Source organism: Octopus sinensis, unplaced genomic scaffold, assembly GCF_006345805.1.
Source record: "Octopus sinensis unplaced genomic scaffold, ASM634580v1 Contig09534, whole genome shotgun sequence".
Classification (NCBI taxonomy): Eukaryota; Metazoa; Mollusca; class Cephalopoda; order Octopoda; family Octopodidae; genus Octopus; species Octopus sinensis.
The window spans coordinates 179,130-203,523 of NW_021831846.1; the positions used below are offsets into that span (position 1 = coordinate 179,130).

Below are 24,394 nucleotides of genomic sequence, written 5' to 3' on the forward strand. Positions count from 1 at the left end.
TCGGAGTTTCAATGTGTCCATGCCCAGGGAAGTAAGGTGTTCAGGATATGGCAAATGAAAAGCAGAATTTGAACTAAACGTAAAAACAGATGAAATGCCACTAAGCATTCTGTCCGGTGTGCTAATGGTTCTTGTAGTTCATCATTTTAGTCTTATCGGAAATATATGACAAGTATTTCATGTTATCATTAACATAGCCAAAATATATTGCTGCCATTAGGATAATCTAGATGTAGTGTAAACTTCCGTTTATGTAAAGCGATACTATGCCAAGGGATCGAAGATTGCAGTTCTACCAAAATATGTGACAAATTCAAAGATAACAAAGCTCATATGTCTACCCCACTCCACCTCCAAATGTGGTGTGGATTCTGTTAATTTTTCTGGTGATTGAAACCATTCCTTTCTTGACACTTTACCAGTTCATTCTTTAGTGTCAACATTTTTTCAAAAAACTTGGTAGCTGACCCCCCCCTTTTTTTTGTTTGTTTTTATTAACTAGCAGTATCGCCCGGCGTTGCTCGGGTTTGTGAGGGAAATAATTATAAAGCATTTTTAGAGTTATAGCCAAAAATATGGTAAAATCGTAGACGCATCGTAGACATTTTTAGAGAGTTACTTTCCTTATATAATAGCGAAAAAAATGCATTAAAATGGAAAAAAATGTTAAATTTTTTTTAAATCGTAGACTCATCGTAGACGCGCGCTAATACCCAGAAGGGCTCGATATGAATCACGACTATAAGATACCCAGTTTTGGTTAAACTGCACCGCAAAATGTGGGAGTAGTTAGGAATCTAAATCGTAGGAGACAGACACACAACTTCACTTTTATATATAAAGATATAAAACTGGACATCTTTTTTTTTTTTTTTTTCCCTCCTTTTGCAGGCATGCCAGGCCGTGTAAAGACGGTTGCTGAGATTGAAGCTGACCTCCACCACCAAATGAGTCCCAACGGTATGGTTACTGTAAGTCCTTTGGAAGTACCAGACTGCAGTGGTGATATGTCAGCCTTCAACAAACTCCTCTCTATGATGAAGGCAGCTGCTGTCGACAACTCTAAACCTCATGTAAGATAACCATCTCGTTATGCTCTCTTTCCTTATTCTTTCCTCTTCTCTCAATTCCTCTCTTTTATGTCAGTCCTTCCCTTTTTCTTTTTTTTTTTTGTGTGTTTTTGTATTAAACTGAAAACCATTTGAGAAAACATTTCACATAGGCGCAGGAGTGGCTGTGTGGTAAGTAGCTTGCTAACCAACCACATGGTTCTGGGTTCAGTCCCACTGCGTGGCATCTTGGACAGGTGTCTTCTGCTATAGCCCCGGGCTGACCAATGCCTTGTGAGTGGATTTGGTAGACGGAAACTAAAAGAAGCCTGTCGTATATGTGTGTGTGTGTGTGTGTGTGTATATATATATATATATATATATATATATATGTGTGTGTGTGTGTTGTGTGTGTGTGTCTGTCCCCTAGCATTGCTTGACAACCGATGCTGGTGTGTTTATGTCCCCGTCACTTAGCGGTTCGGCAAATGAGACAGATAGAATAAGTACTGGGCTTACAAAGAATAAGTCCCGGGGTCGATTTGCTCGACTAAAGGCGGTGCTCCAGCATGGCTGCAGTCAAATGACTGAAACAAGTAAAAGAGTAAAGAATAAACCAAATGATCTTCAAATTCTTCAAACCTCTGTTGCTTGTTTCCTCTAACAGTTTTGCTAGATGGAACTGAGTTCATTAATGTCCTTGATCGAAGATCTTGGACACATGATGCTGAACATCTTGTGAATGAGGAATTAGCCAATATTGTAATGTAAATATTACCTGTCTTTGTGGGATTGTTGCTCTTTCCTCTCTCATATTTTTACTTCTCACAATTATAGTTTTGAGTAGATTTCTACAAAAATGACTGTCAATTTTGAGATTCTGCTTGATATGTTAACAAATAAGTAATCCTGTCAGAAATAGAATTAAGTATGGAATAAAAATATCCATCCATCTTTTCCACCCATTATTCTGGGGAGGGTTGTCAGTTGAGTCCTCAGGCACCTCCTCCATAGGGTCCTATCACAACTCTTATTACATTTTCCGGTTGGATTCTCAAGCATGACCAACTAAAACTATGGATATCATCCAACCATCTCGTTCTTGGGATGGCTCTCTTTACATCTGCCAGTTGGCTTGAAGAATCCATCTTGTGATTCTTTCCTTCAACATTATCAGATATCTGTATTACTGGAGCTGTAACCTTTCACTGTAGGGAAATAGTTGTAGCTTGACCTGCTGTGACTTCCTGATTTCTGAGTTATGCACTGTTGAATAGACTCAAGAGATTCATTGCAGAAAACCCTATTTCGGCTGTTTGTATTCAGGATTGTACTCTTTGATCATTACCCAGCACTCATGACCATAAGTGGGGAGAAAATAGGTTAATTGTAATTTAAAGAAAGAAAATATTTTTATGAATTACAATTCTGGAATCTGTAAAGTTATTGCTTAATTGTTGCTTTTACATAATTTATACACTTTCAGAACAACTTTGTAGATACACTATAATTTCTGGTACCAACCCTTGGTACTGAAACGGAATAAACGGAATGGTGGTGCTGTCATGCATGCATGCATGCACACACACACACACACACACACACTATTATGGCAAATTTTATTAGCCTTTTTCCTGTCCTGTGTCACGTGAGACACAGGACATAATTCCCTAGCATGTCATCATATGATACACGTACCTAATTGTTTTTAAACCACCAGGGTCACTTGGGACTTATGAATGAAAGAAAAGCTTTATATTATTCAGAACAAAAACACATGGCTTACATAAGTCTGTAAACCAGCTAGGACGTTTAGGGTTAACTTATGAAAATGCTTTGGACAAGCAAAGGATTGTTCCAGCCTGCTGAAGTCTTAATTTCTTTAACATGCTACTGGGTTTGCCATTCACGTGAATACAGGCATTTTTAGGTAAATGCTTGTAGATGAGCTTTTTAGGGTATGATATGGCTGGGAGGTTTTCTCATCAAAGTTTGTCACATCTAAAATCCTAGTGTTGTTGTTGCTGACACTCGTAGATTCATCTTTAGGTATCTCCAAAAATGGCCATTTGGCTGAATCGGAAGTCTCCCTCTCACCAGTGTACTACAACCATTATTTCTTGGACTCCCCCACTTCTTTCTCTCTTCCACTACTGTTCCAGCTAACTTCATACTCTCTGTTCCTAGTTGCACTAGTCCCATATAACTCTACCTCTATTAGATCTCACTTCCCAGAACGTGTATTGAACTTTCCTCGACACTGTTATTGTTCACTTCTCTCCTTGTAGATATTGACTTACAGGTATTCAAATTGTCCATCAGCTGGACAACTTGGACATAATTCTTACTGGTCTGGGACTGCTTACCCTTTCATTTTCATAAAGAAAAAGAAAATAATTGAAAATAGATGTAGGCATAGCTGTATGGTCATTTTCTTTGCAAATATGCCTTCAGGTTCTGCCCCACAATGTGGCCCCTTGGACAAGTCTCTTATGTCTTGTTAGGTTGACCAATGTTTTGTGAATGAAATAGACAGTGTGGAAACCCATTGTGTGTTTCTCTGTCTTTACATTAGAAGCTATTCAAATGTTGTCAATGTCCTGTAACTTAGTGGTGCAATAAATAGATATTGCTAAAATAAGTACTAGACTTAAAAAAAAATAACAAAAAAAAATAAAATCAATGGAGTTGATGATTGACTAAGATGCTTTTCAAGGTGGTAGTATGGCTGCATTTTTGACAAACCTGTAAAAGTAAACTGAGGCCTGGCACCTGAGACACCTGTACTCGATTTGGTCTTAGTACCCACAAGCTTCAGCTGACAGTCCAGCAAATTAGCAATTTGTTTCACCTGATTAATACACAGAATTGTAAATCTGTGAATGATTTTGTATTATTTAAAATTTTTTTTGTCTTCTATCTTTCATTTTCTTCTTTCAGATTCCAGATCGCAGGTCACCTCCAAATCTTCCTGCTCAGCCTCCACCAACCATTCCATATTTAACATCTGGCCAAAATGAATTTTTGCATGTAGGTTTAATTTGAATTGCCATTTCTATAATATATAGAAAAGTCTTATATACTTTCTATATTGCTCTTCACCAGTCCTCCCCTTAAGTAATTTTAGAAGTTTGCTCTTCAGAGATATGAGTTTAATGGTTGGAAATTGTACCATGTGCTACCCACAAATCTTTTTGTGCTGTGTGCAATATGCAGGGTATATAGCTGTAGAAAACCTGCCTTGTCCCTTCCATTACCATCTCAGCTGAAACTGCCTCTGACTCTGTAGTACAAATGTCTTGTTTCCATAAGATTTTAATGAAAATTTTCCACCAAACCTTAGTCACAATTTATGTTCCTAACACCAACTTAGTTATTTTACTAAATTCTTTGTTATATTTAAAATTAATTGAAAGAAACACATAGCATCTCAAAATAAATATAGTAACGAAAGGGTTAATGAATTCATGCAAGCGTGGAAAAAATTAGGCCATTAAGATGATGGTTTTTTTTGTCTATCACTTGTAAATTCAGTATTTTCTTCGTGAGCATGAACCCAATTATATTAAAAAAGGCTTCTCTTCTTGCATAGAGGTATGGATAACCTTCATGGTGTCGTCAGCTTTTAAGTGAAACATTACAACTTCCTTTCCAAGCTAATGAGATTAGAGATGAGGATATCTTTGGTGCCTTGCTTCAGAACTCTGCCATGATTTGAGCTGATGTTGGCTATGAATTTCAGCTATGGTGGTTAACTCTGTAAATGGCTAACTAGTTTTGGGACACAGTTAACTTGTGATAAGTCTGGTTCCACTCACTGATTTCATTACTGTGTGGTATGATTTGCAGTTTGTGGTTGAGCAACTTGTGTCTCAACAAGATTTTGGTATCAGTTCTACTGCATGATGTCTTAGACAGGTGTCTTCTAATATATCCCTGGGTTGATCAAAGCCTTGTGAGTGGATTTGGTAGATGGAACTGAAAGAAGCCTGTTGTGTGTGTTAGTGTCCCTTTGACTTTGTGTGAGAGTTAAAGTGTCACTGTCATACAAGCGGTGGCCTTTGTTTCCAGTCTTCTGTGAAAATGAAAATTTGTGTGGACTGGTGACAAGATGGGCATCAGTCATAGAAAACCTCGATAAACTCTGTCCAACCCTTGTAGGCATCGAGAAGTGGACTTTAAAATGATGATGATTTTCTAGTTGAGCCTAATGGTTAGCAATAGGTACAGCATTCAAATGTGAAACTATATCCTAGACCATTTTTGTTTCTAAATTTACAGGCATTGAATCGCAACAAAGAACAGCAACTCCAGATTCAACAGCAGACTCTGAATCAAATTCGAATGCAACAACAGCACCAACACCACCAGCACAACCAAGAACAGCAGCAGCAGCAAAAGTCCAATCAGCCACCAACACCACAGCAGCAACAACAACCGACACCTGTCTTGCAACAACCTACCTATGTGTCTGGAGTTACTCCAACTGGAAGTGGACAGCAGACCTCTTCTGATGCTATCCTAAACTTCATCAAACAGAACCCAGACATTATTGCAAAACCTGCATCACCGAACCCACAACTGGCAGCAGTTCTACAGCATGTCGGACACCGGAACCTTTCCCCTGGAGGACCTCCATTGCACCCTACAACATCTCAGTACCTGCAACAGAACTTGCTATCTGGCCAGCCTGGCTCTGTACACACCGCTCAGCCAAGAATCCCTTCTCCTATTAGTAAGTTTCCTCTGGTTCTCTTGTATTTAAAAACTACACACACAAAAGCAAATGTTATGATGGGGAAGAATTTCGGTAATATTGCTGCTACTTTTCCAGTTCTCCAAAGAATTCTTGGAGAGATGTAAGAATCTGTTAAAGATATTTATAACTAAGAACTAATACGGAAGTGAATATTTTTTTTTTTTCATTTAGTGAAAAACTCTTTCATTCTTTTATTTCTGAGCAATTTCAAATTTACAACAAAGTTCTAACATTTTGAAGATCAAGAATTTTTTTCCCCCCTATTTCTCTTCAACTTACTACTTACAGCAATTCTTGCAATTTCATAAATCTTTTATCAAAGCTGCTACAATAATATAATCGGTGTTTTTTAGGAGTCTTTGACACTTAGTGCTCTCCGGAATGATTAAATTTCCATAACTGCAGATAGATTTCGTCAGCCGGAGATAACTTGGAGTTAAACCACAAAAGCATATTTATTGCCACAGATACTAATACTGAAATGAACCACAATATCAATCTGGGAATAGTTTCTACTAGTACCATTGGTCTAGACCAGATCTCACGTAATCATATTACCAGAATGTTGTATAGAAACTTCATTGCGCATTCAACTATATATTTGTTTGTCTATTGCACAATAGAGTAGAATCGATTTGTCTTGTATGATCTGGAGAAATGTAATTGAACATAAACGAATATCATACGATCTTAAGCGCTGAAAGTTTTCACATGCACAACTGTTCATCTTCAATTTGCCAATGGACTCAACAGATTTCTCTTTAATAGATTTCTCTTTAGGAGCCTAAAGTCGTTTGAATTGCAAAAATCAGTTCAGCAAAAAGTAATGTTGTTTAGCCTCAGCTTAACCTTAACGGAGCAGACTTATTAATAGCCATTCCCCCTGTGTCCATTACACTTTTAAAAACCTTTTTAGGATTACATTATTCTGTGTTCGCCTTATATTATTTTAACTCCTTTTTAGCATTCAGATTTCTCTTCTCATTTATTCACATTGTTTTGAATTAATCAGTTATCTTGAAGCTTTGAGATTTCAATGATGTGATTTAGTTTTAGAATGACATTGTAGGTAGGTGTGAGAGGTCAAATTTGGCCAGCTTAGATATAAAATAGCTAGAATATTTGGGCCAGATATGGTTGGATTAAATCCTAAAGGGTTAAGATAGTGGAAGTGATTTTGTACTTTTAAAAGATCAGATGACCACATAGGAGTTTCCTTAATGGTCTGGAGCCTAAAATATAATCTGTTACTGGGATAGGATTCATCAAATTTTGTTTTTCTCTCTGTAACTATATGTTTGGTGCTACTTAGGCATATAGTCTACTGCAGTATCCATAGCATTATGTAACAAATTTTAATTTTTTTCCTGTTTTTGGTCAGTGTTATGTCCTATTTGCTTCTATTTAGAAGTCAAAGGAAATGACTACTATTCCCCTTCAAACTTTGTGTTTGTGACTGGGACATCAATGTTTTGAAACTGACCTATTTCCCATTACATTTCAGACAGATTCAGCATCTCAGTTGCTGAAGCAGAAATATCATTATAGGAAATATTCTGCTCACTGCCACAGATTTGCTTGTCAATTGCTTGACCGTAACCAGTTGAACATGTCCCTTAATGGCTGACAATATGTGCATCCCTGATTATGAGCAGGAATTGTTGGGGAGCCTCATAGCCATGTGTTCTTTGGAATTTGGATAAATGTAACAAGAGCAAAGTTTGAAGAAATTATTAACCATTTTTCGTACTTTCTTGGTGTAAGCAAATAGGAAATAATAGTTGCTATCCAAGGACAAAAATTGTGTTACACAGGGTAGTCTATGCTGGGAAACTACTTGATCTGAGATGCTAAAGTATAAATGGCCTGGTAGACTGCTTGCTAAAGTGGCAGCATTTGTTCTTTATATTTCAACTAGCAGTATCGCCCGGCGTTGCTCAGGTTTGTAAGGGAAATAACTATATAAGCATTTTTAGAGATGTAAAGTATAATAGCCATCTCAATATGGCTAACCACAAAGGGGGGGTGTTACTGTAGCTTTTTACGTTCTGAGATTTAATAATGCATTTTTATAGAGTTACTTCCCTTATATAATAGCAAAAAAATGCATTAAAAATGGGGAAAAATGATGGTAAATTTTTTTTTTAATCGTAGACTCATCGTAGACGCGCGCTAAATACCCAGAAGGGCTCGATATGAATCACGACTATAAGATACCTGCTTTTGGTTACACTGCACTGCAAAATGTGGGAGTAGTTAGGAATCTAAATCGTAGGAGACACACACAACTTCACTTTTATATATAAAGATGTCCTTTTACAATGTACTGGACTGCAAAAATGTATTGATAATTTTTGTTTTCTCACTTTTAATTTAAAATTTAACTAATGTACAAATTTTTTTTTATTGCAGTGTTTAGTCAACAACCACCTGTACACTTAAGTGCACCTGCACCTGTCCATCCTGGGCCCCTGGTGCAAAGCAGTCTTGGTCAGCCTATTAGTAATTTGACGGTAATAATCACATTCATCCTTTTTTTTTCTTTTTTAATTGCTTAGCCACAGGTCACAGCCTTCATTGAGATCGGTTTAACTTCCCACCTATTCCTGGAATTCATTTTATGAGTGAGTGATCTTGGAGCTATGTGAACTGTATTTTTGCTCAAAAACTCAACCCCCTGCCTAGTCAGGAATTGAAACCACTATCCTACATGTATGAGTGCAGCCACTATCCACTAGGCTATGCACCTTCACTATTAGTAATATATAAAGCAAGACAGTTTCTGAACATTTAGATTGCTTAATAAATTTTTCACTGTTTGTTACAGTTGCTAATAAACGCTAAAGCCATTTCTGAAGATCACTTGGACATGATAATGGAAATTTTAGGTGTTTATGTCATTAATCATTGAAATTGGTGTTTGCTTAATGAATTGATGAAATTATCTTTTTCCATTCTTCAGAGTGCAACCAACATACGACCTCACAGTGTGCTTCCGCGCGTGAACAGCCCCAAGGATATGATGTCCTTTAAGAAGGATATGGAAGAACATGAACGATTTCTTAGAAAACAACAAGAAAGGTCTTTGTTTTTATTATAAAGAGTCTGACTTTAACCCTTCAGCTTTCAGGTTACTCAGTCGAATACAAGGCTTATTTATCCACATTGCTTTGGATTAATCATGCATTCTTGTAGCTCCAAGATTTTGATGATTGTTTTTAGAATATTGCAGGGTAGGTGTGAGCGGTCAGGTCTGTCCACTTTGAACATAAAAGCAGACTAAAGGGTTAAGCGTTTACTGTTTTGATAGATGGTGATGGCTTTGTCTGATGACTGGTTGAAGCCACAACCTAATAACAGTAGCTGGGTTATATTTTATTTTATCAACAGCTCTGTGCTGAATCTCGTAAAAAAACCATTTGAATGTCCAGTGGCTCAGTCCACATGGACTTAACCCTTTAGTGTTCAGATTATCCTATCAAACAAAATGCTTCTTGATTCCCATTGATTTGAATTAATCATGCATTATCTCATATCTTCAAGATCTTGATGGTGTAATTACCTAATGTAGAATAACATTGTAGGGTAGGTGTGAGAGCCTGGATCTGGTCAGTTTGAACATAAAGCAGATTAAATATTTTGGCCGGTTTAAATACTAAAGGGTTAAATAAGTGGCATAAGATGGTATATCATCACTGCGAGAGGCTAAAGAAGTATTAAGCTCTTGAGTCTTAGCTTGCAGAGCTGAATACTTTCTCTCAGATTCTTTGAGTGTATTTGTTTTCAGTTATTAATTGAAGAGGAAGTCATTGGTGATGGGTGAATATTGATTATTTAACTGGTTTAACATTTGAACCTATTATAGATCTTTTCGTCTATTTCAAACTTTTCTTGCAATTTCAATGAAATGCTCATTTACTCGAAGGGTAAATTTTTCAACTCTATTCCTACTTGTATATCATGGCAACTTGGCAACTTGGTTGCTTAACCCTTTCATTACTATATTTATTTTGAGATGCTCTGTGTTTCTTTCAATTACTTTAAATATAACAAAGAATTTAGTAAAATAACTTAGTTATCATTAATCTAGTGTTAGGAACATAAATTGTGACTAAGATTTGGTGGAAGATTTTAATTCAGAACTTATGAAAACATGACATTTGTACTCAGAGCCAGGGCCGGTTTCAGCCGGGTTGGTAACGAAAGGGTTAATGAATTTGACATTTCTGCAGGTTAGGGAGAGAACATGTATTTGCAAGTCAATGATGCCTGTGTGTGGAGGGAGCACAATTCTTGAAGGATTGTGTAATTTTATTTTGGTGGTGTGAGAAATAACTCTTGTCGAGTATGTATATTTGGTAACTGAAGTTAGGGAGTTTGTCGAAGGAAGGGTTTTCTTTTTGTGAACTTAATGACTAACCTTTTGTTTTACAGATCCAAGTCTCCTGTCTCTATTAGCCGAGGAATTCCAACACCAGTCAATATGGGTCCCAAAGTAAGTAAAAATAAATAGATGTGCTTTTGAATTGATGACTCACTGTAATAGCATGCATCATTGTCAATCCTAACACACTTGATATATGAACTGAAGAAGTTCCCATGCTGTCAGTCCACTCAGAAGTAGCTATCAGATCTCTTGATCCTTCTAATATAATCAATGTAAAAACTAAGGTGTGTCACATTTTGACCCCCCCCCTCTCTCTCACTATTCATTGAGGCTTCTACTATTGCTCATGCTGAGGTGAGAGTAGTAGTAGGTATAGACGGTGAGGGTGGTGGCGGAGAGAGAGAGAGACAAAGAAACTTAGGGTTAGAGTTGAAGTTTTTATTAAAAGTGGTAGTGTTGATGGTGGCAGTGGGAGTAATAACGAGAGGGACTGGACGAACGTACTGGACGGACATGGTGAACACAATTCTCTTATACACACATTTAGCCTTTTTGTGATGGTAATAGTAATAGTATGAGCTGTAGTAGTGATAGAGGCGGCGATGGTGGTGGTAGTAGCCAAGGCGGTCAGGGCTGATGGCGAGAGTAAGTGATATGAAAAATGGTGGTGGAGGAGAAGGCAGCAAAGTCAAAAGTATTGATGGTGGTGGCATCAGAAGTCTGGATGGTGTGTGTATGGCAGATGTGGGGGCGATGGTAGTAATGTTTATCATGCAGCTTTGACATAAGTTCCAAGTCGACAAATTGTATCATTGTTTTAATGATAATTCTTCATTGCTTGAAAAATATTGAGTTTAATAAAATATAATATGAAGTGTCGTTGTTGGGCCCAAGGCCTAATGAAGATCCCTCCACTGGAGCTAGCTTAAAAACGGCGCTATCAGGCGGCTTTTAAGCTAGTTTTTAATATTTTAAACTAGTATACTCGACCCAATTTTGAGATGCAGTTAAATTGGTTTCATGAAGCAGTAACTTTATTAAAGTGGTTATTTCAAACGGCACGTAAAAAGCACCATCCGTTCGTAGTTGTTGCCAGCCTCACCTGGCCCCCGTGCCGGTGGCACATAAAAAGCACCATCCGATCGTGGCCATTTGCCAGACTCGTCTGGCACCTGTGCCAGTGGCACATAAAAGCACCCACTACACTCATGGAGTGGTTGGCGTTAGGAAGGGCATCCATCCGTAGAAACATTGCCAGATCAGACTGGGCCTGGTGCAGCCTTCTGGCTTCCCAGACCCCAGTTGAACCGTCCAACCCATGCTAGCATGGAAAGCGGACGGTAAACGATGATGATGAATTTAAATTATCGTCTTTTCACATCCATTTCCCATTGATCAGCTGAGTGTTTCAGATCCAGCGATCTGCAGGACTGTGCTGAGCTCCAATATTAGCTTTTGCATGGTTTCTATGGCTGGGTGCCCTTCCCTCAGCCATTTGCTTGACAATGTGTACTGGATGCTTGTTCTTACATGAATCTATTGCTGATTTGTCTCAAAACTCCTAATTACAGCCAAAATCTGAAATATAGAGTTATTTAAACATTATTTAAATATCACCTTTTATGAGTTATAAAATCCATATTATATAACTTGCTAAACACTCGTGTTCAGGTGGTGGGGACAAGTCTTATTTTATTTGATTTATCCTTTTTCTAAGTGATTATTATTGAATATGCTTGAATTGGAATGAGAGAAAAAAAACCCCAAAAAAACAAAAAAAAAACTAGTCATTGGATTTTGGTATGATTAGGTCTGGTTTTGTCTGAAAATGTTTATTCATTAATTGCTTTGACTCCATGTGGAACCTGAGCTAGCAACAAGAAACCTCCAGCTTTCTTGATCTTTGGCAACAGATTGCAGTTGTTGCTAGATGTAGCTGCTTTCAGTTTTTGTGGACCTTTTCCATTTTGTTTTCGATCTATCCAAATTCTGCCCCCAGGCCTGGTACTGCAAGCTTATAGAGCTTCATCTCTGCAGCAATTTAAGCTCTCTTTGGGGTTTGCAACAGTTCTAATCTCAGTGAGATTATTCCACATTGTAGCTAGTTTTTGCTTTTCACTTCAGAGCTCCTTATGCAATCTCTGAAGATCTCTTATCTGGCCCAGTTTCATGTTCTCTTTGTGTATCAGCAGCAATGTAAGATATTGATAGTGCAAGGTTACTAACTCTACATCTACCACCCTTCTTTCTCAACTGGATTTAGGATTGGCTGTGGTTAAAAAAATTTTGGAAGATAATCTTTTAAAAGAAACCATTGCTTTTACTTTTGCTGTCCAGCATAAAACAGCTGCAAATTGGAAAATCTAGTTCAGTCAATCATGTTATGGGTTAATGTTTGCATATATTTTAATACTTGTTGCCTTCTATTATTATTTTTGCACCTAGGGTGCATTATAGGATTTGATCCCAGTTCTTGACAAGTATTTGATAGAATTTGGATTTTAAAAGGCCAAAACTGTAATGTATTTTGTCTCTAATGCTCTAAAAATTCTGAATCCACTGCTACCATTCATATTTAGTCACTATTTCTATCAAAATCTGAAGCTTTTAGAATATAAAAAAGGTTGTGAAAATAAGATCATAGATGAGAGATTTGAAAAATATATCCCCGGAATTTGGGGAACAAAGGATTTGTATTATGAAAATGTCGAACAGTGTCCAACAAGTGATTATCTTGTGAGATCTTATCTGATCACTAATGCAGTAATGAGATTTACATTGATATTTTGATTTCAATGTGTGTGTATAGGTAGAGGCAACAGTCTTGTTGGGATGGTATTCTATGGTGCTGGCAAAATGGTTAAATTGCACTCTGTTGTCTCATAGCTTGAGACAGTTTGAAAATAAAGACAAAATTGTCTTGGCATGATTGCTTTTGACTTAATTGTCCTTTAATTAGAGTTGGCCTGGGGGCTAAATAGCATAATTGTTACACAAACAGTAGCAGTTTTTTGGACATAGGATAAATTAAAAAATGGGGTAAATCGAGTGATGTTCAACAGGATGGGATAGTAGCAGCACTAGAGTTCCAATCAGCTCAATTTAAATGAAATCCCTTTCAGGGAATCTGAAAACTAAGGGGTTTAGAATAACAATAATATTCCACTTTGGAAACTTCCATTACTGAATTGAATTTTGAATGGCTTGAAATTTTGTCATGTGGGAAATGATGGTGATGACTTTGGCATTAGACACTAGAATATGGGGTAGAGATGCAGCTAATGTTAATACACCTCCCATGGATGGGATTTAAATTCAGAACTCAACCCTTTGCCTGTCCAAAGCATTTTCATAAGTTTGTGCTAAACATCCATACTTATTTTCACACTTTTTAATTATTGGTGGTTAATTTGAATTAGTTGATGGGTTGTGATCAAGTTGATAGAATTGTTAGTGCGCTGGGCCAAATGCTTAGCAGTATTTCATCTGTTTTTTTATATTCTGAGTTAAATTCTGCTGAGGTCGACTTTGCCTTTCATCCTTTTGAGGCTGATGAAACTAGTACCAGTTGAGCACCGGGAGTGGGGGGGGGGGTGTCAATGCGATTGGCTAACCTAGTGGCTACCAACCTTTTCACTACCAAGGACCCTTTTTATTTAAATGAGTTTTCCCATGGATCCCTTTTAATATGTTTATCCAACCCCATGGTTCCGGGTTCAGTCCCACTGCGTGGCATCTTGGGCAAGTGTCTTCTGCTAAAGCCCCGGGCCGACCAATGCCTTGTGAGTAGATTTGGTAGATGGAAACTGAAAGAAGCCTGTTGTATATATGTATATATATGTATGTTTGTGTGTCTGTGTTTGTCCCCCTAGCATTGCTTGACAACCGATGCTGGTGTGTTTACGTCCCCGTCACTTAGCGGTTCGGCAAAAAGATACGGATAGAATAAGTACTGGGATTACAAAGAATAAGTCCCGGGGTCGATTTGCTCGACTAAAGGCGGTGCTCCAGCATGGTCGCAGTCAAATGACTGAAACAAGTAAAAAAAAAATATATATATATATATATATATGAAATTTTGAATTTCACAGACTCCCAGTACTATCTTTAGTGGACCACAGGTTGGAAACCACTGGACTAACCCTTTGACCCCAAATTTAAGGCCTTGTACCTTTAATAAAAAGGAATATCTGATCAGAATGTATTGCACTCAATAAAAACATGTATCCTGTGATCTGCATAGCACATTTTAAACATTGTACACAATTTTTACTACAACTGATGCTTGCATCACATGACACACACACACACACACACACACACGCATGCGTTTGTTTGAGAATGTGCATCACATAATACAGGTTTTTATTGTGTGATGCATCCCATGATCATATATTACTCGCCAACTAAACCAAATCTCCTTCCCATGTATCACATATGAAGCACACGCACATACATTCCCCTATTTATGTTCTTAGTAGAATGTCTATTGTATATGCTTCGTAGATGCCAGGGAAATGCCCTGTGTATCACATGATACACTGGACAGGTTGGAAGCACTCCGTCAGTTACGACGACGAGGGTCCCGGTTGATCGAATCAACGGAACAGCCTGCTCGTGAAATTAACGTGTAAGTGGCTGAGCACTCCACAGACACGTGTACCCTTAACGTAGTTCTCGGGGATATTCAGCGTGACACAGAGAGTGACAAGGCCGGCCCCTTGAAATACAGGTACAACAGAAACAGGAAGTAAGAGTGAGAGAAAGTTGTGGTGAAAGAGTACAGCAGGGATCACCACCATCCCTGCCGGAGCCTCGTGGAGCTTTAGGTGTTTTCGCTCAATAAACACTCACAACGCCCGGTCTGGGAATCGAAACTGCGATACTATGACCGCGAGTCCGCTGCCCTAACCACTGGGCCATTGCGCCTCCTTACTGGACAGGTAACGGGTGAATGTCACAGGTATAATAAAACACTGCAAGGCATTTTTGCCCAGTATTTTACCAATTCTGCCATCTACTATACTTTTCCATTGTTACGTTTCTGTTGTCCTAGTGGTATATATATATTTATTGTAATTTTACATTTTTTAGACTTCAGTATCGGTGGCTTTTACACCAACATCAGTGATTAGGAAGATGCATTCAGAAAAGGCTGTGGAGAAAGAACGCCAGGCCAAGCAGGATGGATGTAGTTTAAACAGTACGTTATTTCCTTTTTACATTTATATTTTCCGAATTTTGTTCTTTGCTCTGATAGCATATCTTTATATATAAAAGAGAGGTTGTGTGCTGTCTGTCTCCTACGATTTAGATTCCTAACTACTCCCACATTTTGCGGTGCAGTTTAACCAGTATCTTGTAGTCATGATTCATATCGAGCCCTTCTGGGTATTAGCGCGCGTCTACGATGAGTCTACAATTTAAAAAAAAATTTACACTCAATTTTCCCCATTTTAATGCATTTTTGGCATATATAAGGGAAGTAACTCTCTAAAAATTTATTATTAAATCTCAGAACGTAAAAAGCTACAGTAACAATATGTGGTTAGCCATATTGAGATGGCTATTATACTTTACATCTCTAAAAATGCTTATATAGTTATTTCCCTTACAAACCCGAGCAACGCCGGGCGATACTGCTAGTTGTTTACAAATTTACTTTACAAACCTGAATATTTGGACTTGATCATTAACCCTTTAGCATTTAAAGCAGCTATATCTGGCCCAAATATTCTTGTTTTATGCTCAAACCGGCCAAATTACCCTACAGTATCATTCTAAAAATAAACAACCTCATCATCGAAATCTCGGTGTGAATGAATGTCTTACATCTGACAGAAAAATCTGAATACTAAAGGGTTAAACGTTTGATAATGGTGTTAACTAGTTTGACAATTCAACAGTTTTTTATTGTCACCCAGTGCAGTAATGTCTGTAGACTAGTCCAGATAGCTGTGTATGAGTTCAATGAAAAGATGTGCTTTACTTAAAAGCATTTGATGCAATATGCAATTTCTAAGTATCAAGGCTTTGAAGTAGGCTGTGCAAAGGTTTAAAAAGAAAAGTAACAAAAATTCTTTATCCTTGGGAAGTCTTGAATAGACATAATGAATGTATGAATTGCTAAATCCGTTGTCTTGGGACATTTCACCCGAATTACGTTCCCCTTGACAAGTAATAGGATATGTCTTGACCCTACAGCATTCAGATTGCTCTGGCAACTGTAATGTTTATTTATTCATTGTTTTGATGAAATGATTGCTTATTGTTAGCCTGACATTGTAGGATGGGACAGATCTGGCCAATTTGAACATGAAATGAGTAAAATAGTTGGCCTGAATGCTACCAGTTAAAAATTTAAGACACAGCACATGTTGAGCCAACAAGAGTCTCTCTGAAGCTGTTCAGCTTACTAAAACTAGCAGTCAAATCTTCCTCAGATCACATACTGTCATTTTAAAGAATATACTGGACAATGTAGTCTATGAAAATGGACAGTAAGGGTGGTCATTGCTGGAGCATTTTTGATCACATCTGCTCTGTTAAGGCTAGATCCCAACACAACATGGTATCTATGACTAAATCTGATTTTGTTTCTTCAGTTGATCTCTACTATTACCTCCTTAACCTCTTAATTTCATTAACTTTTTTTTCTCTTTTTTTAGGTTACTCAGCTCAAAAAACTCTCATGAAAAACCAAATGTACATAGACAGTGTCCTCAAAGATTCCTACAGCAACAATGTCTGTTCAGACAGCTCTCGAAGCAGTCCTCTGTCACTCATCTGTGACAAAAAAGACATTGGTCAGGGCCCCTCAGTGAATGGCCACCCTCTGCCAAGGGGCCAGGACGGATTGCCGAACCAACAACATTCTGGACAAACACCTTTCCTCCCTCAATCACATCCCAACCTCCCAATAGACTCTAGCATCATTGGCGGCAGCCTGAACATAAGTGGCTCTTGCAATTCTTCGGCAACACCGTCACCTTCGTCAGCCAAGTCTTCAAAACTGACCCCTCACAAGGGCCCTATGTCTACTGCTGGATGTGGTGAGATCCTTGCTGCTCAACTCTTCAACCATGAACAACAGGTAGGAACTGTTTTACTGTCTCTTAATCCACCACAACTTTCACTGTCATCTCACTTAATCTGCCTCCAGCACCACCACTCGTATCTCTTAATCCAGCACCACCACCACCACTCGTATCTCTTAATCCAGCACCACCACCACCACCACCACATCTCTTAATCCAGCACCACCACCACCACCACTCGTATCTCTTAATCCAGCACCACTCGTATCTCTTAATCCAGCACCACTCGTATCTCTTAATCCAGCACCACCACCACTCGTATCTCTTAATCTAGCACCACTCGTATCTCTTAATCTAGCACCAGCACCACTCGTATCTCTTAATCCAGCACCACCACCACTCGTATCTCTTAATCTACCACCACCACCACCACCACTCGTATCTCTTAATCCAGCACCACCACCACCACCACTCATATCTCTTAATCCAGCACCACCACCACTCGTATCTCTTAATCCAGCACCACCACCACTCGTATCTCTTAATCCAGCACCACCACCACTCGTATCTCTTAATCTAGCACCACCACCACCACCACTCGTATCTCTTAATCCAGCACCACCACCACTAATCCAGCACCACCACCACTCGTATCTCTTAATCTAGCACCACCACTCGTATCTCTTAATCCAGCACCACCACCACCACTCGTATCTCTTAATCCAGCACCACCACCACCACTCGTATCTCATAATCCAGCACCACCACCACCACTCGTATCTCTTAATCTAGCACCACCACCACCACTCGTATCTCTTAATCCAGCACCACCACCACCACTCGTATCTCTTAATCTAGCACCACCACCACCACCACTCGTATCTCTTAATCCAGCACCACCACCACCACTCGTATCTCTTAATCTAGCACCACCACCACTCGTATCTCTTAATCCAGCACCACCACCACCACCACTCGTATCTCTTAATCTAGCACCACCACCACTCGTATCTCTTAATCTAGCACCACCACCACCACTCGTATCTCTTAATCCAGCACCACCACCACTCGTATCTCTTAATCCAGCACCACCACCACCACTCGTATCTCTTAATCCATCACCACCACCACCACTCGTATCTCTTAATCTAGCACCACCACCACTCGTATCTCTTAATCCAGCACCACCACCACCACTCGTATCTCTTAATCCAGCACCACCACCACCACTCGTATCTCTTAATCTAGCACCACCACCACCACCACTCGTATCTCTTAATCCAGCACCACCACCACCACTCGTATCTCTTAATCTAGCACCACCACCACTCGTATCTCTTAATCCAGCACCACCACCACTCGTATCTCTTAATCCAGCACCACCACCACTCGTATCTCTTAATCCAGCACCACCACCACTCGTATCTCTTAATCCAGCACCACCACCACTCGTATCTCTTAATCCAGCACCACTACCACTCGTATCTCTTAATCCACCACCACTCGTATCTCTTAATCCAACACCACCACCACCACTCGTATCTCTTAATCCAGCACCACCACCACCACTCGTATCTCTTAATCCAGCACCACCACCACCACTCGTATCTCTTAATCCACCACCACCACTCGTATCTCTTAATCCACCACCACCACTCGTATCTCTTAATCCAGCAGCACTTCCACCTTTTTTTGTTTAAATATTTTCATCTGAAGCAGTTTTTAATGAATTGGGTGAGTCAATGGTACTCTCAATATGTGAATGCAAATGAGCTGAGACAGGTGTGGGTGGGTGGGAAACTAGATGCAAGAATCAGATTTTGTATATAAGACTACACTGGTACAGGCATTTCATGCATATGCATAGAGGATGTCAATTCCATGAAGTGTTGAATACTCAAAGTAAATGGAACTTGTGGTCAAGACGATAACCTGGGAGGAAGTGGTGAAGGTTGATCTCCAGATTTTTGACCTTCATAAAAGAATTGACAAAGAACTGCAATGAGTGGTGACATGTTGAAGACTGCTCCACTTGTGCAAGCGTAGCGGTATGGATGTTGAAGTTGAGATGTATGGTATATCTACATTGGGTCCATTGCTCATTGTGTTCCATTTATCTCAATTTATTGCTCTTCTCAATCACAAGTTCTGAGTTGAGTCTCGTTGAATAGTGCCTTGAGCAAGTGTCTTCTACTGTAGAGCCAAGCCAACCAAGTCCTTGTCACTGGATTTCGTAGATGAAAACTGAAAGAAACCCATTGTGTGTCCGTGCCCCCCTCCTTGTTACACAGTGTTATGGCTATAAATGAGTAAAGGTGAAGTTACCTTCTTGAGTCACGTTGACTCTTAAGGGCTGGTTTCCATGGTGTAATAGGTCTCCAGCTGGAAGTGACACTGGTCTGTCACTGAATTACTCATTTTTGCCAGCCAAGTGGACTGGAGCAGCATGAAATGAAGTATTTTGCTCAATAACACAATGCATTGTCCAGGAATTGAAACTACAATCATGAGTCCAACACCTTAACCACTGAGCCATGCACTTCCACAAATCAGTGTCTCTGTAATACAGCTAGTGTCATTCATTCCCAGTATTCTGCGAAAACATGTCTGGCCAGGGGGGAAATATTACCTCGCTTGGAAACAAGATAAGGGTTTGTGACAGGAATGGCACCCAGCTGTAGAAAATCTGTCTCAATAAAACTCTGAGCCATGCAATCGTGGGTCATCTATGATTGCATGATAACAATGATGATGATGACAATGCTTTTTAAAATTTTTTTTTTTAACATGGCACCTTGGGCATGTGTCTTCTATGACCTCTGGCCGACCAAAGCCTTGTGAGTGGATTTGGTAGACAGAAACTGAAAGAAGCCTGTCATATTCATATATATATATATATAATATATATATATATATATATATATATATATAAAACTTACTTGGAAGAGGATGCGTGGCGTTTCGTCATATAATAGCAAAATATTAAATAAAACATATGCATATATACATACATGCCCGTCAAGTTCAACCTTCGCATATTCGCCGTGTCAGGCCGAAAACGAAATGTTCCCAAGATAAGAAAATCTTTCTAATCTAATTCATCCCGTAATCTGTACCAGTAATATTCTCATGCAAATTTGTCTGATCTCTAGTGGTTAAGCTGTTTATTATTATTATTATTAGTATTAGTATTATCCCTTTGATCCCCAGTCGACAATTTGTTTATTATTATTATTAGTATTAGTATTTTCAGCTTCGCCTCGTATTGCATATTCTGTATAATTTATTAGTTATTGTTGACCATCGGTTTCCGGCCTCGTGTCTCGCTAAATACAGAATAGATATTTAAGTTTCTCCATACAGGGGTTTTTCAATGGCGGCCGATTTTCACGGGGTTCCACTATTCCCTTCTCTCTCTCTCCCTCTTTTACGTTGTCTGTCCTCCCCCCTTCCATTGCTAAGAGCATTTTTAAGCCAGCCTGTCAAGTTCAACCTTCGCATATTCCCGGTGCACCCGCCCTTGCCCACCCCCACCACCAATACCGGATATCTCTATATTTTTGCTCCATCTATACCGGATGTCGCTTCTCCCACCACCATTATAGGTGTCTACTCTTCGAACCCCCCTCTTCAATATGCTATTTCACCATGCATTACCCCTCTCGTGATATCCTACGTTCTACTTGTCAAGAACCTGTCATCGTTTCTCCGAACACCCCTCTCCACTGGTGCTCCCCTATATTTCTGCACCCTCCCCCCACATAAAAAGCACCATCCGAACGTGGCCGATGCCAGCACTGCCCCGACTGGCTTCTGTGCAGGTGGCACATAAAAAGCACCAACTGACCGTGGCCGATGCCAGACCCCTCTGGCACCTGTGCAGGTGGCACGTAAAAAGCACCCACTACACTCGCGGAGTGGTTGGCGTTAGGAAGGGCATCCAGCTGTAGAAACACTGCCAGACCAGACTGGAGCCTGGGGCAGCCCCTGGCTCCCCAGACCCCGGTCGAAACCGTCCAACCCGTGCTAGCGCGGAAAACGGACGTTAAATGATGATGATGATATATGTATGTACATACGTACCTACATCTATATGTATACATACATGCATATATAGGTACAGGACACCAAAAAAAACGTCGAACACAATGAGAAACGTAAACATAAACACAAAACCAAGGAAACGGACATCATATATACATACATACATACACACAGAGGCATATTTGTTGAAAATGCATCTAAATTTGAAAAACTTAATTGTTTAAGATAAATTTATTTACAAATATACCAAACTAGTTTCAGCAATATTTTTTGTTCATCAATGGTAAAAATTTAGAATTATGAATTTTAAATTTATTTTAAACAATTACAAGTTTTTCAAATTTAGGTACATTTTCAACAAATTTGCCTATAAATTTTCCTCTTATGTGTGTGTGTGTGTGTGTGTGTGTTTACATCCCTATAACTTAGCAGTCTGGCAAAAGACCAATAGAATAAGTACTAGGCTTACAAAGAATGTTCTGGGGTCAGTTTGTTTGACTAAAGGCAGTGCTCCAGCATGGCTGACTTGAAACAAGTAAAAGTGTGAACCGGATGCTTTTTATGTTATAATAATCTTTGCAGTCTAATTAGTTTTTTTAATCTGTATTAAATTGCTCTCATCTGGGATTTCTTCTTTGTTTCAGAATCCTAGTCCTTCTCAAACTCTACCTAGCAGTCCGTGTGACCAGTCTAAGTCACTACGGGCACTAATGGGTCAAGGTATGATGCAGAATCTCACTTCGCAACTCCTTCAGTCTGGTATTTCAAACACAGCGACCAGTGCAGCCCAGCAACAACTCTCATCAAGCTTGGCTGGACGACCAATTGTTAAAGGTAACATTTCAATAAATTCAGTGATTCATACTTGAGAAACGGGCATTAAGAACTTCGAGTACTTACTCTTCGCTTCTATTTAGGGTTAGCTGTACCCATGATCCCTTTTACTGAGAGTCTGTGATTGGGGAAAGGTGGAAGGTATCTTTTAAACCAGAGGCCTGGACCAAACACTTGCAACACAGGACCCAGCTAAATACATCCAAAAGCCAGGTGGTACTGTGAAATGGGGTGACAGTCTGTGATCCAGGCAGGCCATGGTTGGATTTTGAATGCAAGGAGCTGGAACAAAAATTGCAAGGCATCTCTTCTGGCATTCTTATAGTTCTGCCAATCCAATGTCTCTTTTTTTTTTAAATATAGCTTAGGTGCGAGTGTAGCTGTGTGGTAAAACGCTTGTTTCCCAGTTATGTGGTTCTGGGATCTGACCCACCTTGGGCAAGTGTTTTTGGCTGTAACCTTGGGCTGACGAAAGCCTTGTAAATAGAGCTGGTTGACAGAAGCTGAAAGATGTCCTCTGTGTGTGTGTGCGCATATATGCATTGGTTGGATGCTTGACAAGAGCTGGTGTGTCAGAGGGTTGCACCAGCTTTGGCATGGTTTCTCCAAGTAGATGCTCTTCTTAATGCCATCTGCTTTACAAGTTATGTCTTCTACTGTGTACTGACACTAGTGAGGTCACTAAGTAACTCATAAGACAAGACCTCCCTCCTCAACTGAGAGGGGAAAAGAATTAGAGGAGGTGGCTTCGTTCCGGGTGATGAGAGGCTAAAGTATGATTGAGGGATAAGATTGAGTGTCTTGTTGTAGGGGAGGTATGTAGCTACGCCAGTTGGGAAAGAAAGAGGATAGTGAAGGTGTCAAGAGAAGTGTTATGAGTGGGTAAATAAGTTTCTGGGAATATATAGCACAGTGGGGCAGATAGATGGGGGTAGAGGGAAATGCAATGATTAGTGAATGCATTGGAGGCATGATCAGTCATGAACATCATTTGGAAAGGAAGACAGGTAGTAAGTATAGGTCAGGCAGGTAGTAGTAGTAGGTGGCAGCGAAGATGTAAAGTGTGTTGAGGATGGAAAGGATGTACAATGCCAGGGACAAAGTCACAGGAAAGCGACTCAGTGCCAGTGGATATAAAAGTGTTGTGAGCAGTGTTTTACTATTGGGTAATTATAGCTACCCTGTGACTGATTTCTGATTTTCAAAGCCTGGCATTCATAATGAAATTAGTAGGTAGTCATTGAAAAAAAGAAAAAGGGTGTGGAGAAAAAAATGTTACCCAATATTCCACATGCTATTATTTATAACTTTATCTACATCAAGCTCCACCATTAAAAGTAAATTATTTCGCATTCTCTCGAAGTTTCTAAATTGTGATGTAAACATACAATTCTTGTTGGTAAGAGCGAAGCTTCTAAAATAGATAGGCTTGAAGGATTGCTTTGGTACAATGGCAGAATGTCTGTCATATTTACAAATGTAGGACCAAGTGCCACAGGTTGTCTTTAACTTTACTATCCAAAGGGTTTTTAACCCAATATTTACACACATGGAATTCCATTGTTTAAAATGTATAAAAAAATGTTATATATGGATATTATGTATTCATGTACACATACATTGATATCTTTTTGTTTGGTAAGTAGAGATGTCTGTCTGGTTGTTTGTCTTTCTGTTAACTTGTTTTTTTATTTCATGTAATATATATGTTCATGCATGTGTATTCATACTTTTATATATATATATATATATATACTCTTTTACTTGTTTCAGTCATTTGATTGCGGCCATGCTGGAGCACCGCCTTTAGTCGAGCAACTCGACCCTGGGACTTATTCTTTGTAAGCCCAGTACTTATTGTATCGGTCTCTTTTGTCGAACTGCTAAGTGACGGGAACATAAACACACCAGCATCGGTTGTCAAGCAATGCTAGGGAGACAAACACAGACACACACAGCGCACACACACATATATATATATATATATATATATATATATATATATATATATATATATATATACACACACATATACATATATACGACAGGCTTCTTTCAGTTTCCGCCTACCAAATCCACTCACAAGGCTTTGGTCGGCCCGAGGCTATAGCAGAAGGACACTTGCCCAAGGTGCCACGCAGTGGGACTGAACCCGGAACCATGTGGTCGGTAAGCAAGCTACTTACCACACAGCCACTCCTGCGCCTATATATATATATATATACACACACACACATAAAAAGCATGGAGTCTGCTCTGCAGAGTGGTTGGTGTTTGGAAGGGC

At 39.3% G+C, this 24,394-nt stretch overlaps 1 protein-coding gene across 9 annotated transcripts in view; it reads left to right on the top strand.

Moving 5' to 3' along the window:
* The window catches only part of LOC115228109 (eukaryotic translation initiation factor 4E transporter), a 145,034-nt gene that overhangs the window by 113,353 nt on the left and 7,287 nt on the right, over nt 1-24,394 (top strand). For all 9 annotated transcript variants that reach the window (XM_036498834.1, XM_036498835.1, XM_036498832.1 and 6 more), the window contains 9 exons: nt 892-1,073; nt 3,990-4,079; nt 5,331-5,784; nt 8,221-8,321; nt 8,771-8,889; nt 10,243-10,303; nt 15,290-15,398; nt 16,864-17,288; nt 21,921-22,110. In XM_036498834.1, coding sequence (XP_036354727.1) covers nt 892-1,073; nt 3,990-4,079; nt 5,331-5,784; nt 8,221-8,321; nt 8,771-8,889; nt 10,243-10,303; nt 15,290-15,398; nt 16,864-17,288; nt 21,921-22,110 — 1,731 coding nt within the window. The remainder of the gene's footprint in view (nt 1-891; nt 1,074-3,989; nt 4,080-5,330; nt 5,785-8,220; nt 8,322-8,770; nt 8,890-10,242; nt 10,304-15,289; nt 15,399-16,863; nt 17,289-21,920; nt 22,111-24,394) is intronic.